General features: G+C 46.9%; 2 protein-coding genes across 2 annotated transcripts in view; both read right to left on the reverse strand.

Moving 5' to 3' along the window:
- Positions 1–6,974, reverse strand: part of LOC129713873 (transcription factor AP-4-like) — a 14,997-nt gene extending 8,023 nt beyond the window's left edge. The window contains exons 1-4 of the mRNA XM_055663229.1: positions 6,707–6,974; positions 2,949–3,114; positions 1,114–1,212; positions 3–149 (exon numbers count right to left, since the gene is read on the reverse strand). Coding sequence (XP_055519204.1) covers positions 3–149; positions 1,114–1,212; positions 2,949–3,114; positions 6,707–6,888 — 594 coding nt within the window. The 5' untranslated portion in view covers positions 6,889–6,974. The remainder of the gene's footprint in view (positions 1–2; positions 150–1,113; positions 1,213–2,948; positions 3,115–6,706) is intronic.
- Positions 6,975–15,377: 8,403 nt separating this feature from the next.
- LOC129713708 (ankyrin repeat and fibronectin type-III domain-containing protein 1-like) overlaps positions 15,378–21,323 on the reverse strand; it is a 90,839-nt gene continuing 84,893 nt past the window's right edge. Inside the window, exons 18-19 of the mRNA XM_055662959.1 lie at positions 21,051–21,255; positions 15,378–18,690 (exon numbers count right to left, since the gene is read on the reverse strand). Of these exons, the coding sequence (XP_055518934.1) occupies positions 18,257–18,690; positions 21,051–21,255 (639 nt within the window). The 3' untranslated portion in view covers positions 15,378–18,256. The remainder of the gene's footprint in view (positions 18,691–21,050; positions 21,256–21,323) is intronic.

Below are 21,323 nucleotides of genomic sequence, written 5' to 3' on the forward strand. Positions count from 1 at the left end.
ACCTTCTCCTCCAGGCTGATCCGCAGCAGCCGCTCCTTCTCCAGGAGTTGCCGCAGCTCGGCCAGCTCCTCGTCAGCAGAGTCCGGGGACCCGATTCCCTCGTCCGACTCGTCTCCCCGCTTCCGCTTCGGGGAGGAGCCGGAGTATTCCTGGGAAAGACAGAGGGAAGAACGTTGTCCAACGCTCAGTCAACAAATATTCACTCCGCACGGACTGCCGAGCGCCGGGACGGAAGCTTCTCTGGATCCGAGAGGAATCGTTAGATCGTGCAGGAAATCTGAACTTGCAGCCGTCATGGAAGTGATTCATGCGGTGCCACGTAATTTAGTTTAGAGATACAGCGCGGAAACAAGCCCTTCGGCCCACCAGGTCCATGCTGACCAGTGATCCCCATTCACTAGCACTATCCTACACACACTAGGGACAATTTTACAATTTTACCAAAGCCAATTAACCTACAAACCTGCACATCTTTGGAGTGTGGGAAGAAACCGGGGCACCCGGAGAAAACCCACGCAGGTCACAGGGAGATCGTCCAAACTCCGTACAGGCAACACCCGTAGTCGGGATCGAATCCGGGTCTCTGGCGCTGTGAGGCAGCATTTCTACCGCTACACCACTGTGCCGCACAATCGTGCTGCAACCTCACTGCACCAGTGACCCGCGAACACCCTAACCTCCCATGCTCTCTGTGTGGAGTTTGCATGTTCTCCCTGTGACTGCTGTGGGTCCCCCTGCCCTCGCCCCTTGGTGCTCCGGTTTCCTCCCACATCCCAAAGCCGTGCGTGTTGGCAAGCCATTGAAATTGCCAAGCAATCACTACCAGTGACATTTAGCCAATGTCACTCCACTACACAATGCAATAAAGACCCTCATTTAGTTTCCAGCAACGACAATTACTTTAATGTGATTAAATAAAACCTTTGCTTTTGAAAGTCCCGCAGGGAAAATAACTTTGTTGTTGCGAGTCTAAAAAACACGTTGACCCCCAACTCACGGCTCCCAACAGGCAGAATTGATTTTGAAACACAACGCTCCATCTTGGTGTGAAATGCGACAATGCGTTACTGCAGCACCACCTGTGCTGCGATATCCGTGCTTGCTGCAGCTCACCTGCACCAGCCGCTTCAGATGTGCATTCTGCTGCATCAGCCGTGTCTTGTCCTCCTCCAGGGCAAAGATGTATTCTGCCGTCTGCTGTAGGATCGCGGCCTGCAGGGAGAGAGACGGGCAAGTTTCAATCGTCTTCACCGCAACGTTGCATTTATATAGCATCCCCCGGGTGCTTCATACAGAGGCCGTAGGGCAACAGGTGGCACAGCAGTAGAGTTTCTGCCTCACGGCACCAGAGACCTGCGTTCAATCCCGACTATGGGCGCTGTCATTGTGGAGTTTGCACGTTCTCCCTGTGGCCGTGTGGGTTTTCCCCGGGTGCCCCGGTTTCCTCCCACGCTCCAATTTGGGCGCATTTGTCTTTACCAGTCATGGTGTTGAGCGCAGGAGTTGGGACATTAAGTTCCCGATGTTGGGGGAGCCAGAATCGGGGGCCACACACAGTTTAAGAATAAGGATTAAGCCATTTAGAATGGAGACAAGGAAACACTTTTTCTCACAGAGAGTGGTGAGTCTGTGGAATTCTCTGCCTCAGAGGGCGGTGGAGGCAGGTTCTCTGGATGCTTTCAAGAGAGAGCTAGATAGGGTTCTTAAAAATAACGGATTCAGGGGATATGGGGAGAAGGCAGGAACGGGGCGCTGGCTCAAAGGGCCAAATGGCCTACTCCTGCACCTATTGTCTATTGTCTATACGAGAACTCGACGAGACCACACTAAATTTAGAGGGTGCAGATTTACGGTGAGAGGGTGCAGATTTAAAAGGGACACGAGGGATTACTTTTCCCACATAGGAATGGGTACAAACACAATGTCTAAAAGACAATCGGGCAGGGGCATGGATTCTTCAGTCTATCTTCAGTTTAAACCAGCAGGTGCAGTTCTTTCATGCACCACAGAGTCCTGATTCTGGACGATCAGCCATGGTCGTATCGAATGGCGGTGCTGGCTTGAAGGGCCGAATGGCCTACTCCTGCACCTATTTTCTATGTTTCTAAGGCAGGAGAATGGGGTTAGGAGTGAGAGATAGATCAGACATGGCGGAGTAGACTTGAGGGGCCGAATGGCCTAATTCTGCTCCTATCACTTATGAATTATAGAAACTTATAGAAACTTACAAAATTCTTAAGGGGTTGGACAGGCTAGATGCAGGAAGATTGTTCCTGATGTTGGGGAAGTCCAGAACTAGGGGTCACAGTTTAAGGATAAGGGGGAAGTCTTTTAGGACTGAGATGAGAAAATCATTTTTTACCCAGAGAGTGGTGAATCTGTGGAATTCTCTGCCACAGAAGGTAGTTGAGGACACAGTTCATTGGCTATATTTAAGAGGGAGTTAGATGTGGCCCTTGTGGCTAAAGGGATCAGGGGGTATGGGGAGAAGGCAGGGATGGGATACTGAGTTGGATGATCAGCCATGATCATATCGAATGGCGGTGCAGGCTCGAAGGGCCGAATGGCCTACTCCTGCACCTATTTTCTATGTTTCTATGAATTTCATGAGACATGTTCTGGAAAAGTAATTCAGATTCAGATTCAGATTCAATTTTAATTGTCATTGTCAGTGTACAGTACAGAGACAACGAAATGCATTTAGCATCTCCCTGGAAGAGCGACATAGCAAATGATTTGAATAAATGATAATAAGTGTCCGGGGGGGGGGAGGGTTGGTGATTGGCAGTCACTGAGATACGTTGTTGAGTAGAGTGACGAGTGTTTGAATGGGAGCCCTGCTGCTAGAGGCAGGAAAGGCCTTTGTCCGGCAGTGTGGGGAGGCAGTGGCAGCTCGGTGAATGGGAGGAAGGGCCGGGCCTGGCCGGGCTGAGTGGAGTGACACTCACCTTGCTCAGCTTCTCGCCGTCTGTGTGGGGCAGCAGCACCTTGAGCGACTGGAATCCTGCGTTGATGCTCTGCATGCGCCGCCGCTCATTGCTGTTGGCGATCTCCCGGCGGATGCGCCGGTCGTGGTCGCGCTGGCTCTCCGGCGTCAGCGGGATGTTCGACAGGCTGCGGTCGGGAAAATCGAAGCGGAGGCTCGTCGATAACAAAAACCGTTCACACGCAAACCTCCACGCGGTATGATAGCGCAGCGGGTAGAGCTGCTGTCTCCCAGCACCAGATAGGATGAGGGGGAGATCTTATAGAAACATATAAAATTATAAAAGGACTGGACAAGCTCGATGCAGGAAAAATGGTCCGAATGTTGGGCGAGTCCAGGACCAGGGGCCACACACAGTCTTAGAATAAAGGGGAGGCCATTTAAGACTGAGGCGAGAAAAAAAGTTTTCACCCAGATTGTTGTGTGAATTTGTGGAATTCCCTGCCACAGTGCATTTCGTTGTCAATGCATTTCGTTGTCTCTGAACTGTACACTGACAATGACAATTAAAATGGAATCTGAATCTGAATCTGAATCACAGAGGGCAGTGGAGGCCAAGTCACTGGATGGATTTAAGAGAGAGTTAGATAGAGCTCTAGGGGCTAGTGGAGTTAAGGGATATGGGGAGAAGGCAGGCACGGGTTATTGATAGGGGAAAATCAGCCATGATCACAATCACAGGCTCGAAGGGCCGAATGGCCTCCTCCGTGTGTGTAGGATTTTATAGAACATAGAAAATAGGTGCAGGAGGAGGCCAACAGCACTTCGAGCCTGTGATTGTGATCATGGCTGATCGTCCCCAATCAATAACCCGTGCCTGCCTTCTCCCCATATCCCTCGATTCCACTAGACCCTAGAGCTCTATCTAACTCTCTCTTAACTCCATCCAGTTATTTGGCCTCCATTGCCATCTGTTGCAGGGAATTCCACAAATGTGTTGGAAGGAACTGCAGATGCTGGGTTAAATCGAAGATGGACACAAATGCTGGAGTAACTCAGCGGGACTGGCACCATCTCTGTGGAGAGGGAACTTGTGACGTTTCGGGTCGAGCCCCTTCTTCAGACTTGCATTTTATGCAAGGCAACATTAAAAAAAAAAGATAAGACACAAAATGCTGGAGTAACTCAGCGGCTCAAGCAGCGTCTCTGGAGAGAAGGAATCGGCAACGTTTCCTTTCCATTCCTTTCCCGTCCGTACACCTATCCAATTTATTTTTAAATGATAAAATCCAACCTGCCTCCACCACTTCCACTAGAAGCTCATTCCACACAGCTACCACTCTCCGAGTAAAGAAATTCCCCCTCATGTTACCCCTAAACTTTTGTCCCTTAATTCTCAAATCATGTCCTCTTGTTTGAATCTTCCCTACTCTCAATGGAAAAAGCTTATCCACGTCAACTCTGTCTTTCCCTCTGATAATTTTAAAGTCCCCCCTTAACCTTCTGCGCTCCAAAGAATAAAGACCTATCTTGTTCAACCTTTCTCTGTAACTTAGGTGCTGAAACCCAGGCAACATTATAGAAATATAGAAAATAGGTGCAGGAGTAGGCCATTTGGCCCTTCGGGCCTGCACCACCATTCAATATGATCATGGCTGATCATCCAACTCAGTATCCTGTACCTGCCTTCTCTCCATACCCCCTGATCCCTTTAGCCACAAGGGCCACATCTAACTCCCTCTTAAATATAGCCAGTGAATTGGCCTCAACTACCGTCTGTGGCAGAGAATTCCACAGATTCACCACTCTCTGTGTGAAAAATGTTTTTCTCATCTCGGTCCTAAAAGACTTCCTTCCCCCTTATCCTTAAACTGTGGCCCCTTGTTCTGGACTTCCCCAACATCGGGAACAATCTTCCTGCATCTAGCCTGTCCAACCCCTTAAGAATTTTGTAAGTTTCTATAAGATCCCCCCTCAATCTTCTAAATTCTAGCGAGTACAAACCGAGTCTTATCCAGTTATAGTAAATCTCCTCTGTACTGTCTCTATTTTGTTGAAATCTTTCCTATAAATATAAAATGTTAGCGTGGTTGTTTCTGGAGATGCAATGGGCGGAGAGGATCTTAGTGGAGTTGACACTAGAGCAGGCGTGACAAGTGTGTGCGTGACACACGCACATAAACAGAGATCCGCGGCTCAGCTCACGCCCCCTTGCACTCCTGCCCGTCACAACCAGGCTACGGTTTCCACAGCCAATAGCATCCGCAAGCAGCTGTGTCAACTTCAGCCCCATTCATAAAATTCACAATCCTCCGGCCTTCCCCGGACATCTTCAATGAGTTAAAAAAAAAATCCCAGTTCAATGAGTTCCCCTGAGGCGGCAGGAAATGTGATCACTTGTAATGTTTACGGGATTTGTAACCAATGTAGAATAAACTCAACTCAATCCCGCCAAGACTAACAAAATATCCCTCAAAATCAAAAACACTACAAGTTTAAATCCCAAAGGCACGTCTACAAAATAAATGGTTGTGTGGTTAATTCCGGTCCGTCTCTCTCAGGAAGGAATATTCCACTCCAGGCCAGACCAGCCCTTCTCTCCAGAGATGTGTCGCGCTGAGTTAGTTACTCCAGTATTTTTGTGTCTAGCTTCTGAAATTACACTGAACCGAGTCGCATTTGCAGGGCCCGACCGATCGAAATGAAAGGCGAGCGAGGAGGGGGAGGAAGTTTATTTAGTGAGTGAGCGTTTTCAGTTTCAGTGCTACTATACGCAATGGTTGTGCTTTCTCTCCGCGCTTGCAAATCCTTTACACAGGGCGACTCGGAAACAGTGGCGCCGGGATCGCGTCTGGTTGGTGGTGGGCGAGATGCCAGACGCCAAAACACGTTTATATATTTTTTTATTTGGAGAGGGGATAAAAACAAACGCACGATGAATTCAGTAGAGAGGGGGGGGATCCCATCTCAACACTAACGGCCCCCGGGGGTGTTGTTCGGACGGTGGGGTAATGTGGCGGCAACGTGTAGCACGGGTTATAAACGCCTACTCACAGACCCTCTGAGCTGTGAGCTGAACCAGAGGAACAACAACACATTGCAGGCGGGGGCTCGGCCCAACGCATCGGACGTGGGGAGGGGAGGGGAGGGGAGGGGGGGGGTGGGGGGGGGGGTGGAATTTGAATTGCACCACAATTTTATTTTTTTTTAAAGGAAAAACACAAAAGTAGGGACACGAAATGTAACTTTTGTTTGCTTTGGAATCAAAAACGAAATTGCAAAAGTGGGCGGAACCAGCAAAACGTACAAAACAAATCAGCCAGCGAGGGGCGGCCATGATTTGGGATCCCAGAGGAAGGAAGGAAAAAGAATATAGTGTAGAAGAAAAAATCGCCGAGGAGGTTGAGGTTTGCATTAAAGGTGCATCGTGAAAGGCTGAGTAGGTTGGGGTCGGGGAGGAGAGGAGAGGGGGGGGGATATTGCAGAGGTTTGCTGGCCCCCACGTGCTCGTCTGTGTGTTGGATATTTGCATCTCCTCCCTCCCATTCACGCCTGGATCCCGATTTGTCCCGACGAGCCTGGGATTTCCTACGAGCTTCCCAGCCTTGGGAAGAAGCGGTGTTTGGAGAGGGGAGAATTCATTGCATTCCCCCCCTCCTCCCCTCCACTCCCCGCTCCACTCCCCGCTCCACGTGTTTAAATGGCTGTCCGGGGCCCTCCATTGATACATTGTTGCTGAAATAAACAAACATGGATACATGGTGGTGGATACATACACACCTACACAAGCCGCCAATCACTTCCTTCTCCGCTCTGCGGAATTCCTGCAGCGTCTTCTGACCCGCATAATAAGCCATCGAGCCTTTTGATTTCATCCACTCTCCACGGCAAAGGCTGGCGCTGGCAGACGCGGGTGTTTTGATAAAGAAAGGTCGGCGGCTTTGGAGTTGTAGTAACAACATTCAGCAATGGCGGGAAACAGCTGGGACCTCGTGGTCAGCTGGAGCCGCAGCACCGCCGTCTGCTTCCGCGGGGCTGCCGCCGGGTCCTAGCGCCCGCCCGCCCCCAAATACTCCAAGCTCCCCAGAGTATGTCCCAGATACAACTAAAGATCTTATAATAATAATAATAATAATCTTTATTTATATAGCACTTTTCAACAAAACCAGTATTTGAACCAAAGTGCTTTACAGTGATTGATTAAATTAATTGAACAGATCAAATGTCAATATATCCATACAAAACAAAAAAGAGAAAAAAGAAAAAAGACACAGAACAGTACACTATAGAAATCAACATGAAACGTCCCCCCACAGCAGAATTCACTGTGAGGGAAGGCACTAAAAATATCCATTTCTCCCCCTCATAGTCCACCCGAGGTCGGGGTCTATATGTGGCCTCCTCAGCCAACTCAATGTTCTCAGGACCTCTGTCGCGAAGATCTTTGGCTACAAAGTGGGGTTTTTACCCCACTGCTATAAAAGCACTAAATGTAGCCGCCAAGGAACGCAGGGGCGATACAGACTAAGGGACTGTGGTACACTGTGGAATCGACAGAAGGATGGAGGGTTTAAGAGGGAACTGCAGATGCTGGAGAATCGAAGGTTACACAGAAAAGCCGGAGAAACTCAGCGGGTGCAGCAGCATCTATGGAGCGAAGGAAATAGGCAACGTTTCGGGCCGAAACCCTTCTTCGGGTGTGTATGCGTGCTTTGTCCGTGATATTTATTTAGTTGTTTATCTTTAATATTTTACCTTGTATGTATCGTTAGCTTTTAGAAATGTTTGAATGCTGCACAGACTGGCTGACATTTTTAAATTTCGTTGTACATGGTTCATGTTACAATGACAATAAAGAAACTATTCTATTCAACGATGACATTCTTACTTGACACCCGACCAACAGAACCGAACAGTGGCCTGTGTGTAGCAGTGCTCAAAGATTCAGATTCAGATTCAATTTTAATTGTCATTGTCAGTGTACAGTACAGAGACAACGAAATGCATTGGGGGGGGCGGGGGGAATGGGGGTACATAGGCTAGCTGGCTGGGTGATAGATGGTTGGATGGGTCGTTTTGCTGTTCTGCGCAATAGAGAATATGTAAACATAATAATAATAATAATACATTTTATTTATGGGCGCCTTTCAAGAGTCTCAAGGACACCTTACAATAATTTAGCAAGTAGAGGAAAAACATAGTACATCTAAACAATATAATAAGCGAGAAAAAAAGTTCAGTGTGTGTATATATAAACTAAATATTATTTATATAGTATATATACACACACACACACACATTGCACTTTTATACACACACACACATATAAATATATATGCAAGCAACTAGAGGTACTGCCTGACCCGCTGTTACACATTTTGTATATATATACATATACAGCATCTGTATATACATGTATATATATACATACATTGGTGGACTGGCCAGGGTGTCAGCTTGGCAAGTGGGTCCCTGATGAGTGGGCCCCCTTTGTCTCCTGGCAACCAATATTTTTAGACCCAGTCCGCCACTGTAAACATATACAGCATATATATACATATATATCCACTGCTGAGGGAGGCAGGGGAGTGCTGGAATCTTACATTTGGGAACGGGTTCAGTTCCGTTGGAGGAGACGGGTGCATGGTGGAATATTGGGTTGGGGGATCACACCATTGGGGGAGCAGACCCAACGGGTCTGCACTTGGTCTAATATATATATATAATATATCAATATATGCAATGCCTACACACACATATACGCATATATATAAAACAGACAATAATAATGCTAGAGTACAGACCTGATGCCGCAGATCTAAGTAGTTCAGAGCTTATTTGAACAACTCGCAGCCGCTTGTGGTGACAACGCGAGGCATCCACCGTAAGTAGTCACCGCCGGGGCGACTCTGTGTCCTGGGGTCCGAAGATACATCGAGACATTTTGCCGGCCTGGTATTTCAGGTTGTGGAAGCATCGCTTCCTGATTTTTTTTTTTATACAGGGTTAATATTGTGACCTATTTTAAGTTGTATCCTTCCTGTTTATTATCACCAGTCGCTGCTTCCTGTGGTTGGCAACACATTAAGAATCCGGACAAAGCGTTGTTTGTATTGCTGAAGACGCGGCCAAAATAAACGGCGCCTTCTAACAGCGGAGTCTCCGCGCACTGTGCTGCCCGCAGGAACAATAGAGAGGCGAGGCGAGAGAGCCCTCTGTTACAGAGCAACAGACCATTCGCGAGCCACACCGCCATTCTCTGCCCTCTGTTTAATTCATTAGCATAGAAAATCTAGCAGGATCATCCAGTAGACCTCCATTTCTGGGCCCTTTCAGGGTCGAGCAGTGAATGGCAGCACCGAGCCATTCAATATGAGGCTCATGGCTGCCCACGTTAATACATCTAAAATCCCAGTTTTTGTTTTCTACCCTCCTTCCTCCACTCGTAACATAAAAACCCCCCTTTTTATATATGTGATGCAAAACCATCAAGAACCCGACCCACCTCCATATCTGTCCCTTGATTATATATATCATCTTTAGCCCTAAGAATATATATATATATATATATATATATATACATATATGAAATATACAAACTCTCCCTTATATATGAAAAAATTTTCTCGGTGGCCCGCGGCCTCCACTGCCTAGTGTTTGGCAGATAATTCAAGGCACAGATTCACAACTCTCTGGGTGAAAACAAATCCTCATTTCAGTCCTAAATGGCCTACCCCTTCATTATTCTTAATATTGTTGGTATTTGGCCAGTGTGGGCATGTTGGGCCGAAGGGCCTGTTTCCACGCTGTACGACTATGAGTGGTTAGTTTTTTTCTCCAGATGCCCCCATCAGACCTGGCTCTCGGGTTACGGGGCCCCAGTAGATTTCAGGGGCCACAACATAACCTGTGGATTCGATGAGTAGGAAGGAACTGCAGATGCTTGTTTAAACCGAAGGTTGGACATAAAAAGCTGGAGTAACTCAGCGGGTCAGCCAGCATCTCTGGAGAGAAGGAATGGGTGACGTTTCGGGTCGAGACCCTCTTCAGATTTAAGGGAAGTTCTGTGGATTAGATAGCGGACCATCAGGATTTCTCTACGTATGTAAACGAGAACTGCAGATGCTGGTTTAAATCGAAGTTTGACACAAAATGCTGCAGTAACTCAGCGGGCGAGGCGGCATCTCTGGAGAGAAGGAATGGGCGACGTTTCGGGTCGCGAAGTCTTCAGTTTGAAGAAGGGTCTCGACCCGAAACTTCTCTCCAGAGATGCTGCCTCGCCCGCTGAGTTACTCCAGCATTTTGTGTCCGTCCACCTAGGATTTCTCCAGAGCCAGATTTAGCAGAAGAAGTTTACTGATGGCCTTTGCATTCGCAGTCGGCAGTCGGCAGCGCCACCTTGTGCAGACTGCTACCCGTGTGTAGTATTTTTTTCTGGGGCAGCCGCCCGCACACCTTGTTTGTTTGTCGGTGTGACTGTGATGGGGCTGAGCCCCCAGCCCCGGGAGGTGAGGCGTTGCGGGCGGAGAGAGGCGACCTTGCAAACTGCAGAAGACATTTTGTACTGATTCACTTCTCCAGTGTGACCGCGGGATATCCCTCCTCCCCAGCCCGCTCCTGATGTCACGAAGGGTGGAGACTCCGCACAAAATGTCTGCTCCAATCTCCAGTGTCAACACTGAGACCAAAGATCTTATAGCTCTAAGATCTTTGACTGAGCCCGCGGCTGACTGACGGGCTCTGAGAAGCGGGGTGGTTCATCTGGTGTGTGGGAAGGGACTGCAGATGCTGGTATAAGCGGAAGATAGAGATAAGATAAGTTTTTTTGCCTTCCATCACAGCGAGGAGGAGATGCGCTGTGATGGATGTCTGTGTAAATTGTGTTGTGTCTTGGGTCTTTTTTTCTTGTATGTATGACTGCAGAAACAACATTTCATTTGAGCCTCTATGAGGTTCAAGTGACAAATAAATTGTATAGTGTATTTCACCAAAGGTCAAATGTAGAGACGTGACCGAAAATTTGGGGAGGAACTCAGTTTGGGTAAGTGGCACGCACTCTCCCACCCGTGGAGAAAACGATTTTTGAGCTGAAATGTGTGACCCTTCTTGAAGAACAGAAAATTTTCAGGCAAAAACAAATGATAGAAAGAGGGGTAAACGAGAGATATAGACGCAGCGGAAGTGATGTAATTGCCGTGGTGATTTTAAGTTCATATCTGGACGTTTGCTGCTGAAAGCAAAAGTAAGGTACCAAAGAGACAGAAAATTTTCGGTCACGGTTGCCCATTTGACCTTTGTTTCACCCTATAGGGTAATAATTAGGTCAAAACGTTAAAGAACTGCAAATACTGGTTTATACCAAAGATAGACACAAAAATCCCCAGAATAAGTGAACCGGGAACCAGAAGACATATGTTTAAGGTAGACAAAAATGCTGGAGAAACTCAGCGGGTGCAGCAGCATTTATGGAGCGAAGGAAATAGGCAACGTTTCGGGCTGAAACCCTTCTTCAGGAATATGTTTAAGGTGTTTGGGGGGGGGGGGGGGGGGGGGGGTGGGGGGGGGGAAGATTTAATCGGAAACTTAGGGTGACTTTTTAAACATAATGGATCATAATAATAAGTTTAAGTTTAGTTTACTGTCAGATATACCGAGGTAGTTGAGACAAGTACATGGATATGACAGGTTTAGAGGGATATGGGCCAAACGCAGGCAGGTGGGACTGGCTATGGGGCTTGTTAGGGTAGTTTGGACGAAGGCCTGTTTCCATGCTGAATGACCCGATGACAAAATGTTGCAGTTACTCAGCGGGTCAGGCAGCATCCCAGGAGAATTCTCCACAAATGCTGCCTGACCCCCCGAGTGAATTCAAACGCAAGAAATGGCAGGTGCTGGAATGTTGAGCTAAAACAAAGTGCTGGAGGAATCCAGAAAAGTCATTCCGTTTTCAACACAGACCCAGAACACAGATCCATCCAATTTCTTGCTCCAAGAGGTCAGGCTTGTGAGCATGCCCAGGATTCTGCTGTCCAGGACCTGACTCACAACTCTGTCCACACCCGAAATGTCCTCTATCCATGTTCTCCAGAGATGTCCTCGCTACACCAGTCCCACCTGCCCGCGTTTGGTCCATACCCCTCCTAATCTGTCCTATCCATGTACATGTCTAACTGTTTCTTAAACGTTGGGATAGTCCTCTATATTTCTCCAGAGATGCTGCCTGGCCTGCTGAGTTTCTCCAGCAGTTTGTGTCTATCGCCTTGAGATAGACGTTGGTGAGACCGCATTTAGAGTATTATATTCAGTTCTGGGCACCATGTTAAAGGGAAGATATTATCAAGCTTGAAAGAGAAGGTTTACGAGGATGTTGCCAGGACTAGAGGGGCTGAGCTATAGGGAGAGGTTTAGGGGGCTGAGTCCGTATTGCTTGGAGCGCTGGAGAATTAGGGGTAATCTTATTGAGGTGTATAAAATCACGAGAGGAGTAGATCGGGTAGATGCACTGAATCTCTTGCCCGAAATAGGGGAATCGAGGACCAGAGGACATAAGTTCAAGGTGAAGGGGAAAAGATTTAATAGAAACATAGAAACATAGAAATTAGGTGCAGGAGTAGGCCATTCGGCCCTTCGAGCCTGCACCGCCATTCAATATGATCATGGCTGATCGTCCAATAGGAAACTGAGGAGTGAATTTTTCACACAAAGGGTGGTGGGTGTATGGAACAAGCTGCCAGGGGAGGTAGTTGAGGCTGGGACTATCCCACCGTTTAATAAACAGTTACACATGTACATGGATTGGACAAGCTTGGAGCGATATGGACCAAGCGCAGCCAGGTGGGACTAGTGTAGCTGGGACATGTTGGGCGGTGTGGGCAAGTTGGGCCGAAGGGCCTGTTTCCACGCTGTCGAGCCACTGCTCGCTGGCCAAAGCAGTGATTACAAAGATAGATACACAATGCAGGAATAACTCAAATGCATCTATGCACATAGATGCTGCTGCACCCGCTGAGTTTCTCCAGCACTTTTGTCTACCTTCGACTTTCCAGCATCTGCAGTTCCTTCTTAAACACAAATGCAGGAATAACTCAGCGGGTCGGGCAGCATCTCTGCCTGTTTTGTTGTCAGTTGACTGCTCTCCCATCTTCCCGTTTCCACCATCAGCGAGGATTGCAATGACTTCGAGTCGTTGCTGTAGCCGGACATGCAGGCTGCGGGGCCCGGGCAGAGTCTGCAGTTCAGCCCGGCCGGGGACCCGTGGCGCTTCGGCGGGCTGCTGCAGTTCTGCGGCGCCGTGCTGCTGCTGGCCGGGCTGGCCGTGTGCTGCGCTGCCTCAACCCCCCGGGCCTGGGGGACAACTACAGCCCGGCCCCCGGCAGCCGCGACCGGCTGGAGATGAAGCAACGAGCCAGCGGCAGCCGCGCCGCCCAGGATCAGTCACCGTGGGGCCGGCGCTGCTCGGATCACAGGCGGGAGGGAACTCACAACCGGGGATGCCCCGCCACGGTGAGTGTGAGTGAGTGAGTGAGAGTCCCTGGAACAGGAGCAGCGGCACCGGCGGGGGTTTCCTCGACCGCGGGGGTTGAATGCACCCAGGACCGGGGTAGGTATTTAGTATAGGGGGGTTGCACGAAAGGTCACTGGGTCATCAGATTCAGATTCAATTTTAATTGTCATTGTCAGTGTACAGTACAGAGACAACGAAATGTCATAGGGCTCGACGCACGGTGCCGCTAAATCCAACTGGAAGACATCCGACACTTCCGGTATATGTTATTAATGCTAGAAACGTGTACTTTCCTACCTGTTAAAAACCGCCAAAATGTTGAATTTTTGAGCTGAAAAAAGTTGGCTTCATTAGCGCCAAACTCAATGCACAAGTTCTGAATTTCGTCTGGTTTATGGTAAATGACACAAACTTCAGATTTGGATTGTCGAGTATCACTGATAAAAACAGTGATGTTGTGTCAAAAGGTTTGCTTGAGCATTTGCGTATTTCATAGAAACATGGAAACATAGAAACATAGAAATTAGGTGCAGGAGTAGGCCATTCGGCCCTTCGAGCCTGCACCGCCATTCAATATGATCATGGCTGATCATCCAACTCAGTATCCCGTACCTGCCTTCTCCCCATACCCCCTGATCCCCTTAGCCACAAGGGCCACATCTAATATCCCTGTTAAATATAGCCAATGAAACTGCTCCTCTTGCACTACCCTCTGTGGCAGAGAGTTCCAGAGATTCACCACTCTCTGTGTGAAAAAAAGCCTGTTCTTCTCATCTCGGTTTTAAACATTTCCCCTTTATCCTTAAGCTGAGAGGCCCTTGTCCCTGGACTTCCCCAACATCGCCAACAATCTTCCTGCAGATCATCCAACTTTCCCGTGTCTTTTTTTGTTAATCACCCCCTGGTTTGGTGACATGGAGGAGATGTGGGATCGCTGTGGAAGATTCTCACATCCTGCTGCCGGCTGTATTCATGTGGTGGGAATATGGCACAATTGGAGACATCTCCAGGCTCCAGAGATAATGCCTGGCCCTCTGAGTTACTCCAGCATTTTATGTCTATCCCCACAAGGATATGTATTGGTCCCCCTCCAGTTCTGATGCAAACTGCTCCTCTTGCACAGGTCACTTCTGCCCCAGAAGACGTCTCGAAGGTCCCTTTATCTGAAGCCCTACCGCCTGTACCAGTTCTTCAGCCAGATTGTGTACTCTCTTTCCAAAGACATTGCTTAACCCTACTTTTTTTCAGGTTTCCATCTGCAGTCCTTTTGCATCTTGTTATAAAACACAAATTGATTTTCCTAAGTCCTTTCGAGAAATACAGAATTGTGGACAACACAGGAACCAAAAGATATGGGGATAATAGGAGAAATGAAGTTGACGTGATTTTATTGAAAGGCAAGAGAAAGATTCATGGCTAAGTACCTGTACACAATCTGATTATCTGTACACAGGCACACATCAGTGCAACACACCTGTATTCAATGGTAGTGTTAAATTACAGGGCCACAGTCAAGATTTCTGGATCATCGATCTGGAGACGCGAGTTCGAATCCCACCTCAGCAGATGAATGCGGCGTTAATGTAATTAGTGGAATGAAAACGAGTCCCAGTAATGGTCACCATGATACCAGCAGATTGTGACAGAGTGCCCAGTTGACTCATGTTCTTCAAGAAAGGAAATCAGCCAACCTTACCTGGTCTAGCACACATGTAAGCCCAGACTCTCCACAATATTGTTGACTCTTCACTGCCTTCTTAGCTCAAGAGTAATCAGTAAAGGGTGATACTTATTAACATTGGTTACATCCTCCGTAACATTGGCTATATCCTCTGTACTAATAAATAAAAAACAAATCAATGATGTCACACAAAAAAGCTGGAGAAACTCAGCGGGTGCAGCAGCATCTATGGAGCGAAGGAAACCTTCGCTCCATAGATGCTGCTGCACCCGCTGAGTTTCTCCAGCTTTTTTTGTGTACCTTCGATTTTCCAGCATCTGCAGTTCCTTCTTAAAAAAAAATCAAAAAAATCAATGATGTCCGCTGGCTCAGTTGTCCGGGAGGAAGAAAGTCTCTTGAGCCGTTCTCTGTTCAACTACAGCCTGAGACTGGGCGGGTACTGTTGCGAAAGGGATAACTGATGAAATTAACATACATAGGGCTTTATTCTTTGGAGCGCAGAAGGTTAAGGGGGGACTTGATAGAGGTTTTTAAAATGATGAGAGGGATAGACAGAGTTGACGTGGAAAAGCTTTTCCCACCGAGAGTAGGGAAGATTCAAACTTGAGAATTAAGGGACTGAAGTTTAGGGGTAACATGAGGGGGAACTTCTTTACTCAGAGAGTGGTAGCTGTGTGGAATGAGCTTCCAGTGAAGGTGGTGGAGGCAGGTTCGTTTTTATCATTTAAAAATAAATTGGATAGTTATATGGATGGGAAGGGAATGGAGGGTTATGGTCTGAGCGCAGGTATATGGGACTAGGGGAGATTACGTGTTCGGCACGGACTAGAAGGGTCGAGATGGCCTGTTTCCGTGCTGTAATTGTTATATGGTTATATGGTTATTTCTACAGGCACTACCATTTACCGTGTAAGCCCTGCCCTGTTTGACATGCCAAAGTGCAACACCTCATATATATTTAGAAGTTATTAACATTATGGGGGAAGAAAAAAAAAGGAATATGCCGATGGTTCCTTTGGTTACAAAACAGTCGGAGGGAGAAGAGCAACCAGAAGGTCCGTCAACATTTCAATATCAATGAAAACAGATAAATGTGCCCATAGGAACCTTTTACCTACAGAGAGGGTGGTTTAGACAATTTTTCGGAATCAAACTGGGCATAAGGACAGGGTCTCAGCATGGGTCAACTTAGTTGATCGCGATCATAACTTATCAATAGACAATAGGTGCAGGAGTAGGCCATTTGGCCTTTCGAGCCAGCACCGCCATTCAATGTGATCATGGCTGATCATCCCCAATCAGTACCCCATTCCTGCCTTCTCCCCATATCCCCTGATTTCGTTATTTTTAAAAGCCCTATCTAGCTCTCGCTTGAAAGCATCCAGAGAACCTGCCTCCACCGACCTCTGAGGCAGAGAATTCCACAGAATCACATCTCTCTGTGAGAAAACGTGTTTCCTCGTCTCCGTTCTAAATTGCTTACTCCTTATTCTTAAACTGTGGCCCTGGTTCTGGACTCCCCCAACATGAGGAACATGTTTCCTGCCTCTAGCATGTCCAAAGCCCTTATATGTTTCAATGAGATTGCCTCTCATCCTTCTAAACTCCAGAGTGTATAAGACCAGCTGCTCCATTCTCTCAGCATATGACAGTCCCGCCATCCCGGGAATTAACCTTGTAAACCTACGCTGCACTCCCTCAATAGGAAGGATGTTCTTCCTCAAATTAGGGGACCCAAACTGCACACAAGACTCCAGGTGTGGTCTCACTAGGGCTCCTAAGCACAATGTTAGAAAAAGACCAGGACAGAACTGCCCTATTGGCTGTGATGGGCATCACCGAACGCTGACTGCAAATTGCCACTTAAAGGTGAGTCAATGTCAGGGCAGTGGGAAGCATTTTAGCTGGAAGATCGGATCAAGTACCAAGCCCCAGATGAAAACGGTTGGACCATGTGTATATGAATGTGTATACTTTAAATTTGCTGGTCTTTGGAGAGCCATTTTATTATTTTTAAGTCAAAAACTGGGGTGGAAGATTGCAACCTTCACGTGGTCCGCCCTGTTTCGACTAATGCAATCAACTCGACGTGCACAAACGAAAGATCAAATAGAACAAGTTGTCCCAACAACTTTAGGCTGTGCACGCCACACGGAAGAAGAAGAAGTCAAAAACGAAGAAATGTAAAGGGTAGTAATTGGGAATTGAGATTTGACTTTGAACCTTATGCGTGGCAGGTTCCCGAACCCAATGACTGACAGAGTGACAAAACCTTCAGCATATTTTTGAAAAATCCTTGTATACGTACTTGAAATACAATAATCAAAGGTCATGGACCCAGGACAGAGCTGCAGGAATAATTTGAACACATGAATCAAATGATTCTTGGTGCTATAATTTGCTATGATTACGGTTCTGTGAAAGGTCAATATCAACATTTTAAAGAAATGGTAATGGTTTGAAGGGCAGTTGAGATTATTATTCATTCAGCATGTGATGAGAGTCTGGAGCTCACTGCCAGCAAGATAAAAATGGCAACAACTCTCATCACATTAAGGATCTACCCAGACACTGTTGTGCCCAACAATGGTTTGGTTGAAGAGGTAGAGAGGAGGATTCACCTGGTTAAACCCTGCTTCAACCAACACGTACATTCATGATGGGCTGAATGCCCCCATTCTTTTCTTATGAATGTCAGTAATTGTATGGGGGCAGGCAGCACTGAGGGAATGCTGGAGAATCACAGCTGCTGCCTTTGAGATCAAATGTTAACTGGGGCTCTGGCTGCTCACAACGCTAGACATAAAAGATTGCATTTGAAGAAGAAACTTTTGAAGAAGAGAAGGGGAGTTTCCCCTTTATCATTCAATCGACAATCATGTTCTCTGGTTGTTATCATCTCATGTGATCTTGTTGTGCGTAAACTGTCACGGCATTGCCTCCATTACAACAGCGACTATAGCTCAAAAGTGTCTCATTAGCTGTAAACTGCTTTGGGATGTCCTGTATGTCCTTCCTCATAGAACAAAGCGAGTTCCTAACTCAGTGGCCACTTGAAAATATCTCAGAGATACTGTGTGACTCTAATCAGAGGTGGGATATTTTACATCTGAGCAGTTGGTTCAGTTTTAAGGTAACAGAATGCTTAGGTGTCCTGGGACTCTCTGATCCACTCCACCAAACTATATTCAGGTAGATGCATGCGTTGGACAGCTTCAATCGTGAAAGGGTCGGGTTCTTCGAGATCAGACCGCTCCGTGTTTTCATCCACTGATGTTGGCTGTGACCAGAACTTGCAAGAGATGTCTTCCTTGACGGCCCGGTCTTTGAGGTCCAGACTCCGTGTCCGAAAGTACTCTTTGTCAGCCTTCCCGTGTCTGTGCTGTTCACCGCGGAGAGCGCAGTGCGTCTGGGGCTTTGTACAGTCTGTGTCTCTCGCATTCTCTGTGCCCCAGTGATGGTCCTCTCTGGCTACGGACCACACTGGATCCAGCTGTTTGGGAGTGTGGACCTGCTTGGAATCACAGTCTCTTTCCATAGGCAAGAACACGTCATCTTCATCCAGGATTTCTTTGCAACCTACAGAAAGTGAAGATAGAAACGGTGATAGTTCTGTAGAATTTCACAAAATCCACATGTCAGAAACATGCCTAACTGCCCAATGCTGTCCCTTTCATTTTATATTCTCTGCTTCCATTCCACTCCTTTCGGCCTCTCCCGTTAATCCAGTTTCCCCCACACGTTTCTCAAGATTCAAGATTCAAGATTCAAGATTCAATTTAATTGTCACTAGACCAAGTGCAGACCCGTTGGGTCTGCTCCCCCAATGGTGTGATTCCCCCAACCCAATATTCCACCATGCACCCGTCTCCTCCAATGGAACTGAAGCCGTTGCCAAATGTAAGTTTCCAGCACTCCCCTGCCTCCCTCAATTGCACCTCCCCTGCCTGCTGCAGCAGTGAAAAGTTCAGTGTTCCTGTCTTGCAACTTTGTTTCGAAGTGTGTTGGAAGCTGATAGGAAGGAGCAGCCGTCAACGAATCAAAAGGCAGGAAGGGATCCGTACTGCAGGCGGACGGATGGATTTGAGTTTTATATATTAATAGATTTGGACCCCTTGAGGTCCAAACGAAATGCCGTTTCTGCAGCCATACATTACAAACAAATAGACCCAAGACACAACATAATTCTCAAGGTCATTCAGAGGTATTGCGTTACATTCTAATCACTCTTGGTAAATACCTTTGTCTTAAAATCCTATTTGATTTATTTGTGGTTACCTGATATTTATAACACTCACAATTAAGAGTAATATAAGCTCTATTATGAAGACCGAGCAGAAAGGGATATACCAACTTCGTATTTTTCATCCCCCCTTACCAGATCCTGACACCATTTCTTTTTAAAGTAGTTGCACCTTATACTTGTACTAAGTCGATAAATGCAGACCAGAGAAATAGAGCTTTTGTTTCTTTTTCTCTTTTTTCTTTTCTACGGCCTATTTCTTAACTTTTTTCCCTAACTCTCTGCTCAATGGGTCTTTCTTTCCGATCACTTATTCACAATATCAAGACTCTTTCTCACTTTCTTTACTTTCTTCACTTTTTTTTCTTTTTAAAGCTTAAAAAATGAAGTGGTAGAATAAATGTAATAAGTTATATTTGGCTTGCATTATTGTAATGTTCTGTACTTCTAATAAATATATATATTTTTTAAAAAAAGGAAAAAAACACAAAAAAAGGAAAAAATAAGGAAAAAAAAGAAAAAAAAGAATTAAGTGTAAAATTAAACCCAACCCCAAACCACCCTGCTCACAACCACTTTAGTCATGTGGTCATGCAGCACGAAAAACAGACCCGTCAGCCCCCACGAGTCCATCTTACCACCAACAGCCCACTTAAACCCGACATGCATCCCATTTTTAATTCTCCCCACGTTCTCATCATCTCTTCCCGAATTCTATAAAAGGACTGGACAAGCTAGACGCAGGAAAAATGTTCCCAATGAATGTTGGGCGAGTCCAGAACCAGGGGCCACAGTTTTAGAATAAAGGGGAGGTCATTTAAGACTGAGGTGAGAAAAAACTTTTTCGCCCAGAGAGTCGTGAATTTATGGAATTCCCTGCCACGGAGGGCAGTGGAGGCCACGTCACTGGATGGATTTAAGAGAGAGTTAGATAGAGCTCTAGGGGCTAGTGGAGTCAAAGGGTATGGGGAGAAGGCAGGCACGGGCTATTGATTGGGGATGATCAGCCATGATCAATGAATGGCGGTGCTGGCTCGAAGGGCCGAATGGCCTCCTCCTGCACCTATTTTCTATGTTTCTACCATTCACCTGCACACTAGGGGCAAATTACAGTGTCTATATAACCTACCAACCCGCGGGTCTTTGGAATGTATGAGGTAACTAGAACACCTGGGGAAAATCCACATTGTCATGACCTTCAGAGAAGAGAACTGGATAAAGATCTGAGAAGAAATGATGGTCTGGAGATGGTATATAGCATCCAGGAGTGAGATGGATTTCTCTATGAAAAGACTAATACAGACATGAAGCTAGACACAAAATGCTGGAGTAACTCAGCGGGTGAGGCAATGACAATAGACAATGGACAATAGGTGCAGGAGTAGTCCATTCGGCCCTTCCAACCAGCACCGCCATTCAATGTGATCATGGCTGATCATCCCCAATCAGGACCCCACTCCTGCCTTCTCCCCACATCCCCTGACTCCGCCATTTTTAAAGAGCCCTATCTAGCTCTCTCTTGAAAGCATCCAGAGAACCTGCCTCCACCGCCCTCTGGAATTGCTTTGGAATTGTTCGTGAACAGTTATGGATAGGGTTGACCAAGACCGAGAGGAAAGATGCAGCACAAGCCCATGTGAAGGAAGGATAGTTAAGCATGCACTAAGTCCCGAATGCATCTTTGTAAAACACGTACCCAGAGTCTTCTTCATGCCTTTACAATCCGGAGAGGAATCAGCGGAGGTCTGGAGGTTTGTGACTGTATTTGCTCTCCAACTGTCCACTGTGCTTGGGATCTCCAGGATCCAGGATAATGGGGTCCCGGTGGGAGGCTGGCGATATCGGGCATATTGCAGAACGTCTGTGATCCAACGGACTTCCTTCCAACTATCGTCCAATTGCTAGATTTGAAACAATTCCAGTTTGTTATTATAAATACTGTGGAATAGGGAGAGAAAGGCATCAGGAG

This window comes from Leucoraja erinacea, chromosome 37 (assembly GCF_028641065.1).
Source record: "Leucoraja erinacea ecotype New England chromosome 37, Leri_hhj_1, whole genome shotgun sequence".
Lineage (NCBI taxonomy): Eukaryota > Metazoa > Chordata > Chondrichthyes > Rajiformes > Rajidae > Leucoraja > Leucoraja erinaceus.